The 17,190-nt window shown below is 33.8% G+C and overlaps 1 protein-coding gene across 1 annotated transcript in view; it reads left to right on the forward strand.

Annotated features, from left to right (window-relative positions):
• The window catches only part of LOC134722290 (uncharacterized), a 122,043-nt gene that overhangs the window by 4,665 nt on the left and 100,188 nt on the right, over positions 1-17,190 (forward strand). Inside the window, exons 8-14 of the mRNA XM_063585899.1 lie at positions 11,483-11,680; positions 13,394-13,624; positions 14,141-14,353; positions 14,775-15,005; positions 15,430-15,642; positions 15,947-16,174; positions 16,613-16,852. Coding sequence (XP_063441969.1) covers positions 11,483-11,680; positions 13,394-13,624; positions 14,141-14,353; positions 14,775-15,005; positions 15,430-15,642; positions 15,947-16,174; positions 16,613-16,852 — 1,554 coding nt within the window. The remainder of the gene's footprint in view (positions 1-11,482; positions 11,681-13,393; positions 13,625-14,140; positions 14,354-14,774; positions 15,006-15,429; positions 15,643-15,946; positions 16,175-16,612; positions 16,853-17,190) is intronic.

The following is a 17,190-nucleotide window of genomic DNA, read 5'->3' on the forward strand; positions in this document are numbered from 1 at the left end:
AGAGTATTGACAGTGGTGCTCAGTAACACCAAAATATTGCACCTGATTGTAGAAGAACTTTTTTCCTTTGATATAGATATAGTTATTTGATTTTCACAAGATCGGTCTCATATTTGACGACCGTATGTCCCCTAAGCCTTTCTTGTCATATCATGGGTATATTTGAACTTTTTTGACCTACAGTATACTGACGTACATATGTATACATGTCATATGCTCATGGTTTGTATTGGATCTTGTATTTCAGCTGATGTTCAGTGTTTTCTATAAAGCTTCAACTTCAATCTTAATGACGTCATACAATTGATCTCAAACTAACTATGGAGATTATACTGAAGTGAGGTAAAATCAAAACCTCTTCACTTAAATTATCATCCTTCGTTATATACACAATCTCGTGTTTGAACTGGTCAAATTTCTGTCAGATTGTAAATCAATTTGTGATATATAATTACCAAATGCATATAACCATAAAGTTTCAGATACTCCATATGCAGAAAAAAAAACTAAAATGGACCATTTCACGTTTGCTTCAACGGAAAGTTTCATGAATCACATTCCATCATTCATATGTTTATAAATTTTAAGTTATCTAATATGAGTTATAAAGGTGAAAACTCAGTATAATCCCTTAATAAATTACCAAATGTGACATTGATATACTACTATGGCCTGTGTCCCAAATTAACGCAAGTTGTGATCCTTACAACAAGGCATCTACATCTACCTATTGGTCTGTGCAAAGGCCACAGGAGTGCCTGTGGCAAAGGCATATTGATAGCATTTAACAGGTTCAAAAGAGGGCTGTGTGCTAAATTTTATTATAAAAAGCTTCTAAAAAATATTCCCGAAAAAGACGAGCAAGACAATACAATTATGTTTCTGTATATAACACAGTGCATGATCCAATCGCGGATATATGTGCACTTACAGGAGAGCGGGTTGGTTATTCCGACCGTTAGAGGGCAGCCGTGAAACCCTTAACTGTCTTTTGACATGCAATGTCCTCGTCCAGATGGTTCCACTATTGTTTTCGGAAAAAAAGGAAACAAAGAGTTCTTTCTGATGTCCGTTTTGCAGCCAATCAATTTATTTTGATCTGCTATTTCTGGTTTCTTGTCTTTCTACGATGTTTGTGCATTGAAAGTCAATAAAGTTTTTTGCCTTGACTTGGCGTTTGTATCTGATCTCTTGTAAGTAATAAGTTGGATCGATAGCCGGCAACAATTCCTCAACCACTTTGTAGAACATAGTCAGCCGCTGGTTTCTTTCATTCTGGGAGAGGTGGTAGTTTCAGCCGTTAGAAAGCATATTTGTGACGCACCCGGTGTCTTTGGATTTATAGTCGTGCAGGATGAAACGTGCTCCTCTTTTTCTATTGTCCCTTTTTCACTGATGGTGAATATGTTCCAGATGACTGCACCGTATTCTAGTACGGATCATCATCTTACCATGTGTACGTAGGCTAGTTTTTTTAACTCTTAAGGGGGGGGGGGGCACTGGTGTAGTTAGTTTCTTCTCAGGAACCCTAGTGTACAACTTGCCTTGCTTGTTGTTTTCCCGATGTGGCCGGTCTATTTTCATGTCATCAGATATATTAAGACATATGTTAGCTAAGTATTTGTTTGTACTTGTTCTAGTATGCGGTTAATAACTTGTCTAGTTTTTTCCAGTTATCTAAATTTAAATTAAAATTCTTCTTCCGTTAACACCCATATACCAAAACCACTGATAATAATCATACTAATAAATAACAAAAAATAGTAAAGTGCAATACCACACGACAGAGCCGAGGGCTGGTTTAATAACAACCATTAAATGATATTTATTGTATACAAATTTCGAATCAGTACGAAAAGTCATCATTTATATAGATATATATACAACTCGTCTAAACATCAACCAAATTAGATCTGTAAATTTGCTTCCGCAAATTCTTGTTCTTCCCTCGACGGGATACGAACCTATGCTACTGAGATATCGTGACACCAAATCGCCTGCACTCTAGCCTCCCGCTAGATATATATATATATGTATATGTATTAGTATTTCAATACACACAAACATTTGTTAACAATCGATCTCTTAATGCATGATACAAACTAATATCAAATAGCATGGATGTAAAAATTAACGTGACCTATCGAGTAGACCCTGTCGTGCCGAATGATTTAACCGCCAAAGCACACAAACCACTTAACCTAAACGCCACCTATATGGGCAGACAATTCAGAAGAAAATAATTTCATTCTAATTCATAAAATCAACCGACTGAAATTATATTTCTTCTTCCGTTAACACCCATATACCAAAACCACTGATAATAATCATACTAATAAATAACAAAAAATAGTAAAGTGCAATACCACACGACAGAGCCGAGGGCCGAAAACACAAAGAACGGGAAAATTTTAAAAAGGTGATCTATATTATGTAATAAAGATCTGAAATATAATGCTAGAAATTATCCAAAGAATCCTTCACGATAATATCGCTTACCGTTTCGGAACACCATCTACCGTGTCTCTATAAACTTAAAACCTGAATTAGCACAAGCACTAGCACCTTCAGACCTAAAACTGTGAAACCCATAACACTTAATATCAAGAACATACGACAGAAAACTTCAATAAAGAGCTCGCGCATCCAATAGTATGACACTGGCGTATTCTTTTACGTAAAACATCAACATCTAAACATTTGGAAAAATTCAAACAAAAAGTAGAATAAAATAAATAAATAAGTTACCCCATCAAAATAGCTAGAAAAATCAGCCCAATGCAGAAATAAATCAAATGTTTCACTGACACTTATACGAATGACACTGAATCGCCTTCTCTCAATCTGTATACGCTTGTTTTGAAACGTTAAATGATAATAGACATATAATGATCTAAAGTAACTTAAAATAATCACTTCGTCGAATAGATAGCAACTCAACTCGCACAAGCACTGAAACACGTACAAATATCAAATACGCTGATTATACAAGTCATCAAAAGAAAACATAACAACCCACATTATATGCACAGTGGCGGATGCAGGAATTTTCGAAAGGGGGGGTGCTAGCCCAGGGCAAAGGGGGGGTGCAGGGGGGGTGCAAACATATGTCCCGATTCAAATGCATTGATCGGCCAAAATAAAGGGGGGGTGCGGACCCCCGGAACCCCCCCTCTGGATCCGCCACTGATGCAGTAATTCTAACGAAACAGGCTCCTTTATATTCGTAGGAGTAGGCAAGCTACGCCTCACATCTTCTAGTAGGTTAATTACTAAAGACGAATTCGTCGGTAAACATGATGATCCAATAAGAGAATGTATCCACTGTAAAGAGTAAAACGGTTGTTCAACTGGACTAACAGTATTTCTCGAATGTGTCAATACAGCTAAATATAAACCAACGTAAAAAGCTTTTGCTGGTACAGTATAACCATTTTCAATTCTGTTTGATCCAGCGTAAAATACTCAGATAATATCCTTTATAGTCGAAACTGCTAAGATTCCTACATTAGTTCTGAGAGAAAATTCACTTTGCTAACTAGTGAAGCAGGTTAATTCTGCAATTCTTCCGGTGAGTGCCTGCAAAAATATATTTGTAATTAAAAAATAAAACATAACTAATAAAAGCAATCTAAAATTATAACTTTCAAGTAAGTATTATGCATCTAATTATCCACAAAATTCATATGAAATCTCAAATCAAAAACTGAGATTCAAATCTAGTAAAGCTAGTAATCTATACATAGAGATCAAGAGAGATCTATCATATACATGCAAGAGATCAAGAGAGATCTATCATATACATGCTCACATCAAAGTGATCTATAATACATGCTCACATCAAAGTGATAGCATACATGCTCACATCAAAGTGATCTATAATACATGCTCACATCAAAGTGATATATGACTGGATGAAAAATCCATCATTAATGCTATTAAATATGCAAATGTTAAATCAACATTGCCAAATATGGTCTTTTTACTCTACCAGCTATATAAGCATGTCTGTAAGTAGAAAGATCCATAAATTTTGTCACTTCATAAAAGAAACCATCACCATATAGAAAAACCATCACCATATAGAAAAAGCTTTAGCCAAAAAACCAGCAGAGAGCCAGTATAGAGTAAAAGTTTAATTTTCACTGTCGAAAATACATTAATTCTTGTGGGAACAAAGAAATAGGTGAAACGAACAACCCGTTAATCCCTCGCCAATCAACCGTGAAAGCGTCAATACCTGGCGAATTCACATTCCAAAATCTGGAATAAAAACTATCAATTTAAAAATTGTAACCAGCGGTAAACTAGTCAACCTCATGAGGTCCCCTAAGGGATTCAACTATCTGAAATACAAATTCAGAATTAGCCTGTAGCCAATCATCAACTATCTGAAATACAAATTCAGAATTAGCCTGTAGCCAATCATGTTAATCAACAATCCGACTAAGATAATCTGCTCTCTTATCCTCAGTACGTAGACTCACTACCATGTCAATAATAAACATTGTGCAATATATATGTGCTAAAATGTCTAAAATCAACTTTTGCAATACTGATGTCGTGCTCCTTTCACTAACAACATTTTTAAATGTGGTTACTAGTAATCTTATATTGTTGCAAGCTAAAAAGTTTATCAACGACAAAAATACATTTTTCACTACTGTGAACTCCTTCCATTTGGAACTTGTAGAAACCTCACATTCTACAAACCACATATCGTGAACAATATTACATGGGTTTTCACTGTACGCTATAGTCTGCCATTTAAAAGGTTTAATATTGGCTTCATGTGCATTTAAAACCTTAAATCTTTTTATTAATAAGACCAATACTGTCTACAGATAAATGTATATTACTGCTCCGGTATGAATGAACACTATTTATATCATTAGACAAATGTTTTGTCAATAAATATACAATATTGCCTATAACTTGAGAAATAGATATATTAAGCTGTCCTGGCTGCCAAAGAAGCTATATCTCCCTAACAAATACTTTCCGTTTTAGCTAAACACAAATCAATGTATGAAATGATATTCATTATATTGTGTATACAATTGTCAGGAATAGTTAAAACTCCTTTATCTTAGCCCCTGAAATTATAAGGTTTTAATAGTAGTCCACAGACGTCTCAGCCTTGGGTATAAAACCGCTACTTGTAGTATTACATAATTCCTCATCGTCATGTGTACCGAATGCATCGTCTAAGTACATAATAATCTGCTTATTTTCTTCTCTCCATTTTAATGAGATATTCTAGTAAAACTATAACAAGCAGAAACACCGTTAAAGTCCCATACAAATCATACTAGATATTTAGCATGAGGTGGAAACATATAGACTAATGTATAACATACTTAAACGTATATGAATTGGTATAAATGTAATGTTTTGCAATACGCATATCTTCAAAGTTTACACTTGTCTTCCGCAAATACCTGTCATATTCTGTCTCAAATCTGATTTTTAACGTGTTGTTTAACTGAACAGAAACAGTTAACGGATTCACAACAAAGTGAATATTTGACATCTCTACAATTAAATCATAGCTTATAAATTAGTAATCGCTGATTTAACAAAAGAGGTATCTTAAAAATAATAAATTATTTGACAAACAATAATCGATATTGTATTTGAATAGAAAGGTAATATACAACCATCTCTTATAGTATCTATAATAAATATAGGCGTATCAATATCCATCTAAAATTGAATGTTTCTGCTAAGTATATCCTTAACAATAATATCAGATTGACCTACTTGATATTCAATAAAATCATTGGTCAAATTATAACCAATACAATTATCTATTATAGCTAAAATTTATAGATAATTTAAATACTCATCTTTCAAAATTTCACTGAGGCCAGGTTTGGTGGGTGATTTACTACTGTTCACATACGGACTGCTGGACCTGAAGTGTGTGTAGGACCCACAAGAGTAGTATGTTCCCTTTTTCTTTTCTCTTCACCTGGTACTCCATCAACTGATTAGCACACTGTAACTTATCCAAGTCCACCAAATTTCTCTCTACCACCAATAATTGCCGACTCAGTACCTCTACTTTGTTAATTTAAAGCAGTTAAAACAGTTCTCAATGAAATATCGGGTTCACCTTCATAATCCAAGACTAAATTCGAACGTACTAATCGACTAACACAGCTAGAAAAATTAACGTGACCTATCGAGTAGACCCTGTCGTGCCGAATGATTTAACCGCCAAAGCACACAAACCACTAGTCTCGATCATCCAGCCGCTTTATTTTTCAAAGTAGAGCGTCTGGATGAAAAGTGATATAAAAATGGTAATTTATGACATTCGGAATAGTATCGGCTCTTTTAGCTTGTTTTTAAAGATAATGTCCAAGACGAATAACCAAGAAGTTGGTTATTGACTTCGGAAGAAATTATATTAGGATAATACTATTGAAAAGCCCGAGTGTACCGATTGTTGTTTAAAGCTATTTATATTTTTTTTTGTGACGACATACAAGTCGTGGAAAACACCAGACAGCATGGCTTCCGTGACCGCGAAGGAAAATAACAGCACATCAAACCTTGGTAAGATGATATAACAACACAAACTGTTACATAAATTTTAATGCAACCTGAAACATCGAGTAGTTATATTCTTTCATGCATGTCTGTGCATCGCAAGCAAGTTAATAATCATACAATAAATGGCAATTTTTGTATTGACTGGGACCACTCGAACAGTCGTCTGTACGCTATAAATACATTTTGGGATTGTTAACTTTAAAAATACTTGATGGAAAAGGGATATGACGCCGAAATATGAACTTCATCCAAGATCAGTTTGTTGTATTTATTTGTAGTGTATATTAAAGGGAGTTTGCATCTTGATATGTGGAAAAAGGGGGGAGAGGAGAAATGCGCAATGCTGTACACATTTGAAGGAGGGAACGCAATTTATATGCAGAAGAAAAACAAACAAAGTTTATCTAGAAGATGCCACTGATTTTGTACATACACCAAACGATAAACATGATTTATGCTCGATTTTTTTTTAAACAAATGCATTTAGCTTATACCAACACATAAGACGTGGGACACCTTGTTATGAAAAGTAATTTAAATATACTGTTAGTAAACAAAGTATTGACTGGTCAACTTAAAAAAGAAAAATACTTTTTTGCACTTTTAAGAGGCATTTTTTCACACTAAAAAAAAGTCCATAAAAGAATACAAATGTTGTCAGTGAATATATACCAATTGGCTATATAAACCTTGAAACAAAACCATGGCATGAGGAATACACTGAAAATTCGTTTTTATGCAAAACAATAGACAGTAAAACAATAGATGCAGCATCAATGAAAAGAGGTGTCAATGAGGCAGCAACCTGTGAACCCAATGACATACATTACCAAAAGTAGACATCAACATGATTAAAAGGACAAACCGTTGACAAAAACAAAAATTGAGCATAAAAGTACCAAAAGATCAACATTATACTTTTAAGAACATGCGGTATGAATACCAGTGAGACAACTATCCACCCCAAGTTCAAATGAGGTGGATGAGAGCATGTATATGCAACTGTATGGCCTTTAACAATAATAAAAATCCATGCATGATTTTGATAGAGAATGCAAACAGGGAATGTGTCAAAGAGACAGCAACCCGGCAAAAGAGCAGGAAACAACCCAATGCCACGAATGGGTCGTGTCATCACCACAGCGAGATAATTTCGCATCCCGTAGCGCTCCAAGACATTTTAATGTATATTTCTATATAATGTTTTTTTCCAAAAATTTTGTTTTTCATATATGCTATGCTGGTGACCAAACATTAATATGATTTTAACATTTACTTTATTTTGTAGACAAACCAATGATGATATCGAGACACAGATGTTATGTGTAAAATGTGAAGAATTTAAAAAAAATCTATATAAATATTCGAATTTTCATTGTATCATACTGCAATCATTATAAATAAATCACAGTATCAAAAATGATGGGTTAACATTATTTTGACAGCAACCAAAAAGCGAAAAAAGGTACACAGACATATATTAAGTAAATAAAACAAACACCAAGAAACACATTGTTGTCAGAGAATTAAGATTTGTATTAACAAATTAAAAATCATGTAAACAATTTAACAGTTTTCATGTTTGCGTTGTATCTCATTTACATGTCTGGCCCTTCTCAGTTTACTATATGGTATGAAGTTTTCTTAATATGGAAGGCAGAGCAGTGGTTATATTTGCGAATATCCATGTCATTTGAACTCTGCTGGTTTGTTGCCTCATTTAAAACAATCATACCAATCTTCTTATGTTATATAAAGGTTCACATGTACAGGAGAATTCGAAGTTGTTGTTTTTGTGAAGCTGCCCTTTAATACATGATTGATATTTTAATAGTTTGTAGTAGGAGAATACACTTTTCAGTTATTTTTTGTACAAGTTATCATGCAGTATGGGATAAATACAGTCCATCTTTTCCATGTGATTGATTCAAACATGTATTCAAAGAGTATTGGGTTTCATCAATGACTAGTAAACTTCTGTATTTCTTAATAGACACGGAGACTGTCAAAGTGGTATTCTGTGAAGGTTGGTCCCCAAATGTTTTCTTCCCAAAAGGATTAGGCGATTTGGATTATTGGTGAAACATTCATACTATACTATCGTTAGCAATTTAAAATGAGTTAATTTTGTAAATAAAAATTGAGTTGACTTATGTGATATCACTGATCTGCCAGTGATAAGTTGAGCAAGGTTTTCACCATTGCAATCATTTTTGTTGTTTTTCTTTCCATAAACGTAACTTGATGTGTGCTTTTCGAGTAAGGTAAGTGCGTCAGATATCTGAAAGATTATTATAAAAAGGAAAGCATAAATTAAAACAAGAATTTACAGAAATAAGAATGAGCCAAAACTAAGAAAAATGGATTAAAATTAAAAATAAGGGATACAGACTAACGTGGCTACAATATACCGACTGTTGGTTGCTTCAGTAAGGTCAAGTGCAAAATATTTCATGCATGTTCAGGACGATGTGGATACAATATAAAGAATAGAGAATATATATAGTGGTGTTCTTTAATATCAAAATAGAGAAAAATGGTAGTTTATAGTATGAAGATAAGAGACTATTAAACGTGGTGTGTTATAATGTGAATTCAAAATAGATTGACTTTTGGGTTGCTTGGTTACGTGGTAAATAATTGTAATGTTCAGGATGAAAAAAAAATAACAATAATTATAAAGATGAGGTCCTAAATTATAGCCCGTTTCGGGTGTATGTTCGAGAAATTATAACTCGCCAGAAAATTGAGGTATATTGTATTGCTTTATGTACAACGATCCACCTACGGATCCCTCTCTTAGTGGCGTGTAATCCTCTATACGCGACCAGTGGCGGATCCAGAACTTGTTATAAGGAGGGCACTATACAGTCATGCTACAGTGTTTCCTTATATAATCAACCAAATTTTTCGTACGAAAAAAAATCGTCTTTCTTAATTTTTTTTTACATGTGTACAAAATCCAGACAAAAAGATCATTGCACCGCTAATTACAGCTGTTGATCGTTCTTTTAAAATTGCCTATCTGCAAGTTGGGCAACATAGGATCAGCCACAGGGGTTTGTTCAGTTGTGGGATCAGCTACAAGAATGTCAGTTTTAATAGTCACATATACATGTACACTGTTTACTGTTGTTATTTTTAAATATAATGGGGATAACGGAAGTGCTATATTTAGATATGTTCTATATTTAATTATTTGTTACGCCCCCTATAAATATCTGACCAGTCCGGTTAATCACCCCAGACGCTATATTAAAATATGCGTCTGGGTTATCGAGACTAACAAACCACTTAACCTAAACGCCACCTATATGGGCAGACAATTCAGAAGAAAATAATTTCATTCTAATTCATAAAATCAACCGACTGAAATTATATAAATTCCAATTCGAACAGTTTCCAAAAAGCTAGGCTTCTAGTTAGAATCAAGGATGTATGTTAGTTATACGTCCTTGTTATAATAAATTTTATCTTATAAAGAAATAAATCAGTGAACCAAAGAAAAAGAAAAAACTCGGAAACATACCACAATCGAATTCATCCTGAAAGGCTCGTTACTTTCCCCTTTTTGCAATGTCTCATTGTTGAAAGTTCAAGACTGCAGAGATAACATAGCCCAGATTTACTGTAAATGACGCATTATTGACGAAGATGAAGGTAACATACATCTACTCATTCAATATGTGTTTTTTGGTGGGCGCTCTGAACACTGGACAACTTCATGCAATGTATGTTTGTTCGAGAAGTAGATCGAGAATTAATTAGGTCAATATTCATTCCGTTAATTCTGTTAATGCCCATCAATGTAGGTGCTTTTACGTTAATGTTAAAATGTCAGTGGCGGATCCAGAAATTTTCATAAGTGGGGGCCCACTGACTGACCTTAGAGCTCAAGTCGCGCTTCAATTATCCCTATATAAGCAACCATTTTTTTCCCAAAAAAAGGGGGGCGGGTCGTCCCCCTGGGCTTACCCCCCTAAATCTGCCTCTGAATGTAAGTCATGTATAGGAAGTGTTGGTAGATAAAATTATTTTATTTAAAAAAAATAAAAATATCAAAGATAAGATCCATCCATAGGCAATTAGGCATGTATATCGTGTATATAGATAGTCGATCGCCAAATGAAACCAATGCCTGTGGATTTAGTATTGCCTCCCCTTTTCTAGATATAAACTAAAAAAACAACATGTAAAATTCTCTACTACCTCTCACTTTGGGTCTTGCTCAGAATTCAATTTGGCCCCCATCTTCTTGTATTCATATTGACAACATTCTCAAGTTGTGACTCTTATCAGGTGAAACAGAAAGATCATATTTTTTGAACCAGTAGTAATCAAACCAAATATTTATAAATTTCTTCCCATAAAAGTTGTGGTTTGTAAAACATCTGTAAGTGTATTAACAAAGTTTGACATACAATGTAAAAGCCTGAATTAATATTGTTTCAATTTGACCCATGATATATTACCAGAGACTAATCATTTTTTGGGGAGGGCCCACCTTTTGTGGAAAAAAATTGTTTGCTTATATAGAGGTGGGTTAGGACCTTTATCGTGACTTCGGGATCAGATGGTTTTAAGCTTGGGATTTCGGGATTGACCCTTTCTGGATCAGGGAATTATTTTTTTCAAATTTCGGGATGTTAGGATTCAAGTTATTTAAATTTCGGGACCTCAGGATTTTGTGTTTTTAAGCCTGGGATTTCGGGATCAGGACCCCTCCTATCCCCCTCTATATAGGGAATCACTGAAGTGTGACTGGATCAGGCCCCTTTTAGGCAGTCACTGGGCCCCCACTTATGAAAATTTCTAGATCTGCCACTGATAACATCAAAAAGTAACCATCCATCAATCAAACTTAACAAGAAAGTAGATATTCTCGTTAGACCTAGAATAAAAAAAATATTTTATATTTCAGAGGAAGTACCAGATTTTTGTAAAGCCAATCCGACCGCAGTCATACCTAGCCTTACAAATTGTGCAGAGTTCTATAACTGTTCAGATGGAAACAAGGCCCATGAATGTCAGTACCCAGACCTCTTCTCTAAGAAATCTCATAAATGTGAAAACTTTACTGGTGTACAATGTAACAATAGGACTGAACCACAAGCTCCCTGTAAGTATGATTTTTTAATTGTGGATATGAAATATAATTACAAAAATGTATATATCTTTATAATTAGAACAGATGAATGTCTTCCGCACTTATTAGTTTCCTCATAGAAATTTTGCTGATGAAAGATAATTTCTTTTCATACAAAATACAATCCTGCACATACATGACATATACACTCATGAACACTTTTCATACATGTAAGTTTTAAGACATTTTAATCATTCTATCAGCATGTTTAATAAAATAATACCATATTTTTTAACAGCTTTAAACATCCAAAGAAATACCCTTAATCGATATCACAGTAACAAAAAAAATATTGAATTATATTTCTGAAATTTTTATATTTTCATTGTATGGATCATAATAATACAGGTGAATGTTTGACTTCGCTTTTCTATTTTAGGTGAGTATAATCAGAACTTGTGTAATGGAAAACCAGGCTGTATTCAATGCCCCAAAAGATTGCCTAGTTGTATTGGTAAACCAGACGGAAGTCAACCATTCCCTGGTAAACTATGGATGGAGGATTATGTCAAATGTTATAAGAATAGGACTATGTCAGTGGTCAAATGTCCTAAAGGACAATACTTCCATCCTAACGAACAGAAATGTAAAACAAAAGTAGATAAAGGTAAACCGCTGTTAATTTTGTATCCATATTTTAGATAATTGATGTAAAAAAAGGGGTAAGGGGTTTTACAATGTAAATTATGAAACAAAATTTCTACACATTGAAAATCTAGAGAAAAGAACAAATTTATTTACTGTCTTCAAGTCACAGTGACTCCCAAGCTAAAAAGGTCCAGAAGAACTGCAGCACCGTAGTGGACGGAGTGATTCACTTGAAGTTGATGAGGATACATCAAGAAGAAAACAAAGGAGAGATAATATAAACCAATTCTGTTCAAGAATTTAACAAAAACATGTCATTTGTGATATACAGATGAATAAACAGTGTGGGATTTTCTCAGATGAATATACAGTGTGGGATTTTCTCACTTTGCTGAAGACCCATTGGTGGCCTTTAGCTGACTGCTCTGCTCTGTGGGATTTTTGACACATTCCCCATTTTCATTCTTTATTTTATTCCCTTTACAAGGTTATTTGGAAAATACTTTATTCTTTCAGACCAAGATAATTGAACATTGCGAATTCATCAACTTATCACATATATTCATTATATTTCAGTTGATGTACCAGATTACTGTACAGCCCATCCCAGTGTCATTTTACCAGACCCAGATAATTGTGCTCACTACTTTAACTGCTCTGATCCCACAATGGCCACCATAACCAGAGGAGCAGGTCAGACTCCAGGAAATTACAGGAAAGAGTGTCATTATCCAGACTTATTTGATGACAGTATTAAACAATGTAATAACTTTGAAATGGTCAACTGTAGCAAGAAACCGGAACCACAAGCTCCTTGTAAGTTATTACAACTTTTTTTTAGTTGAATATTTAGTTTGGATGAAAAAATAATTAGACGTTTACATGCATTCTTGTGAAATTTACACCTTAAATAAGAAATAAATAACTTAAAATTAAAAAAGAAGGATGATGAAGTAAGCCCATGATGGCAAGTGACAGAAACAACTTAAAAATAGTTTAACTTCTACAATACATGATATTTTGAAACAAGGTGAAAATAAATTGGTTGCATTATTTGTCTGGATTTTGCGTTCATATTTTCTGTTATTTGATTTTAAGGTGAATATCAACAGAACTTGTGTCAAGCTGTCAACAAAACCTGTGATCCATGTACAAAGAGACTCCCATCTTGTGTGGGGAAATCTGATGGATTAAATCCCATCCCTGCCAAGATGTGGCAAGCAGACTATGTCAGATGTTATAAAAATAGAACAATGGCTGTCACCACATGTCCAACTGGAGAATACTTCAACCCTAGACTGGATAAATGTATGAAAGTTGTACAACCAGGTCAGTGTTAATATGTTGTTTCCCATGTATACCCTTGTGGTAGTATACTGCAAAGCATCAAAATTGTGACTTTTAAAACAAATACAGGTATTGCATGTATTATCGTTAATACTTAAATTTATTAAATCAAAGTTAAAAAAACAAGGTGATTGCTTTTTGTACATAAATGTAAAAATTGTGACAGTTTATGTACAGATCTAGCATTCTAATTTAGAAATACAGCTATAAAAGTGGGGAAAATTTATTAAAAACCACATTAATTATATAGCTTTCTTACAAAACAATCTGCTTAAGATTCTGTTGTTTTAGGAACATATTTTTATCAAGGCAAAAAAAACCCAACATATTATATTACAAAACAATGGTCAGTAGGTTGGCAAAGCTAAGCGTAAAAAAAATTGTTATGTTTAATCACCAAACAAGGAAATATAAGTAACCTTATCTGGAATCATAAAGTCCAGAATATTGTGAGGTTCACCTTTAGGTATAAATACATTATTTTTTTTTCTATTTCAGTTGACATCCCAGATTATTGTAAAGTCCACCCTACAGCCATGATAGCAGACTCTACAAACTGTGCCAAATTTTACAACTGTTCTCAAAACATGGCCACTAAAACAGCTGTAACATCAGAATGTAAATATCCTGACCTATTCTCTGATGTTTCCCAGAGTTGTGAAAGATTCCAGAATGTGTCCTGTAAAACAAGAAAGGAACCACAAGCTCCTTGTAAGTTACATACTTGAGGAGTTGAACAAAAGTCATTTGACTTTACTTTCTATGTGTATTGTGATTTCTGGAGTTTTTACAATGTAACTGTTCATTTGATATCTACTTCATGCCATAGTACAATACATTTAAAAAAAAAAATTGTTAATGTATTGATTTTGTTGTAAAAGCAGAAATGTATCATTTTAGTTAGAAAGTGAATCACTACAGAGTTATTATAAAAGAATATTTTCAATGTACTTGACTTTGCATTATAGGTTTAAGCTCATTGTTGAAGGCCTATACTAAATTATCATAAACTTGGACCTGTAGTAGCTAACCTTCTTCATCAATTGGACTTTGGTGGATCGTTGTCTAATTGGCATTCAACTTTATATTTATAATGCAGACATACATTGTATTATTGAATTTAATTCCTCAGGTGAATATGACCAGAACTTGTGTAAGCCAGGAGATATGAACTGTGAAGTATGTCCTAAACGTTTACCCAGTTGCCGTGGACTACCTGATGGTGACGAGGCTGTCCAATCAGCTCTCTGGACAGATCTCTATGTCACATGTCTGATTAATAGGACCATGGCTGTCCGTCACTGTCCTGTTGGTCAAGTGTTTGATCCTACTCAGTTACACTGTGACAGTAAAATACTTAAAGGTAAATGTGTTGTAAAAGGTTAAACTTTTGAAACATCTCTTATTTTTGTCTCTTTTGACAAATACAAGCAAAATGTAAAAGTTTCCTGATAGTTTGCTAAAACTGTCTCTGCAACCATACAATTTTATTGGATCGTATGTGATCTTACAGGTTATAGAGATTGCTAGGAAAGGTGTACGTTGCACTCATATTATTGATCGATTTATAATATTGGTACAGCTGCGTCATGATTACTTTCCAATATCAGTTACTATTATTATCTCTGTTACTAAAAAAGAACAATGGCCAGCATGTTGATGTTATGCCGTCCTTATAATTTTTAAATGAAGAAAAATAAAAAGCAATGATGATCTATCTAACCTGACATTTTTTCTAAAGAAAAATCACGAATTGTATTAGAAGATTAACATGGATTTTTTTTCAGGAAACATAGATGCCTTCTGTTTAGCTAACCCCACATCTATAGTGCCACACCCAGACACTTGTGGTCAGTTCTACAACTGTTCAGCCATGTCCAAATATGGTCATCATCTCCAGGAATGTCAGTACCCAGATCTGTTTGATGATGTCAGTTTGACGTGTAAAAACTTTGAACAAGTCAAATGTAACAAATCAAAACATGAACCAGAGGCCCCATGTAAGTACTTTTATAGAGCATTAAAATAGAGAATGGAAATGAGGAATGTGTCAGAGAGACAACAAATGTTAACCCAACCAAAAGACAAAAAAAGAGCTGATGGCCCAAATTGGTCTTGATAACTTGAAACAACAACTGATCTTCACAATAGGAAATATTAATTTGAGTTTTCCTGAAGTTGTTTTTGTGTTCAATTCATAATTCAGAAAAGAAAATAACTATATTTTTTAGTCACCTTTTTAGTCTTTTCATTTGTTTATCAACTAATTAATATATATGTTAATGTAATAATTGTTTTCCACAGGTGAATATTTACAGAACAGATGTAATGTATCAGATCCAAGTTGTCTCCCTTGTCCTAAACGTCTGCCATCTTGTGTGGGACATCCTGATGGAGACAACTCATTCCCCAACAAACTGTGGATGTCTGATTACATCACCTGTTATAAAAATAGAACATTGAATGTGACCCACTGTAGTCATGGTTACTTCAATCCAAGGACAGCAAAATGTCAAGATAATGTTCCTAAAGGTAATATTTAGGGATTAATTAAGGGAGAAGGAAACCAAATCCATATTTTATTATTTAGAGAGTCTGTTACAAGTAAAATGTAATAAAACTTCTTTTAATTAAAAAAATGTCAGAATGCTATTAATTTGGTATTATATATTAGTTAAAAAAAGCTATTTTAAATTCCCTCCCAAAAAAGGGCATTGATGTATTTTACATATATGTGACATCATTTCTTTTATTCTGGTTCCGCATTGATATTAAAAATGTTCACCAATTTAACAAGTTAAAAGAAAAAACCTTCAATTTCATAGAAACAGAGTCCTAGAGCTTTAAAACATTGTTATGATAACCTCTTGAACTTTGAGCAAAACATAATTGTTACATTAATAAGCATGTAATCTTTGGGTGTTTTTCAGTTGATCTGGCTTGTTCATCAGAACCAATTTTATATTATAGTTGATGTACCAGATTACTGTACAGCACATCCCAACGCCGTTATAGCAGACCCAGATAATTGTGCTCACTACTTTAACTGCTCTGATCCCACAATGGCCACCATAACTAGAGGAGCAGGTCAGACTCCAGGAAATTACAGGAAAGAGTGTCATTATCCAGACTTATTTGATGACAGTATTAAACAATGTAATAACTTTGAGATGGTCAACTGTAGTAAGAAACCGGAACCACAAGCTCCTTGTAAGTACACTTGAACAGAAAAATAAATCTTGGCTCCCTTGCTTTCTGAACAGATATATCATGTTATGGAGGGTTATAGGCCAAAAATACAAGTCAAGGGACTGTAAAATTTCCTTAGTCACCAGGTGAGGGAAATATGTCCCAAGACTGGTATTTTTTCGCAAATACTCCTCTATAACATGATATATCTGTTTAATTACACTGAATAGATTTGGATTGAAACTTTCGGTACAGGTGAAGATAATTTTTTTTTACTTGAAAGCTGTAATTCATTATTATGTTGACGCATAATTTTGAGGATAAGAGGATATTATCATAGAAGCGCTGGAATTATACAT

Source organism: Mytilus trossulus, chromosome 6 (assembly GCF_036588685.1).
Source record: "Mytilus trossulus isolate FHL-02 chromosome 6, PNRI_Mtr1.1.1.hap1, whole genome shotgun sequence".
Classification (NCBI taxonomy): domain Eukaryota; kingdom Metazoa; phylum Mollusca; class Bivalvia; order Mytilida; family Mytilidae; genus Mytilus; species Mytilus trossulus.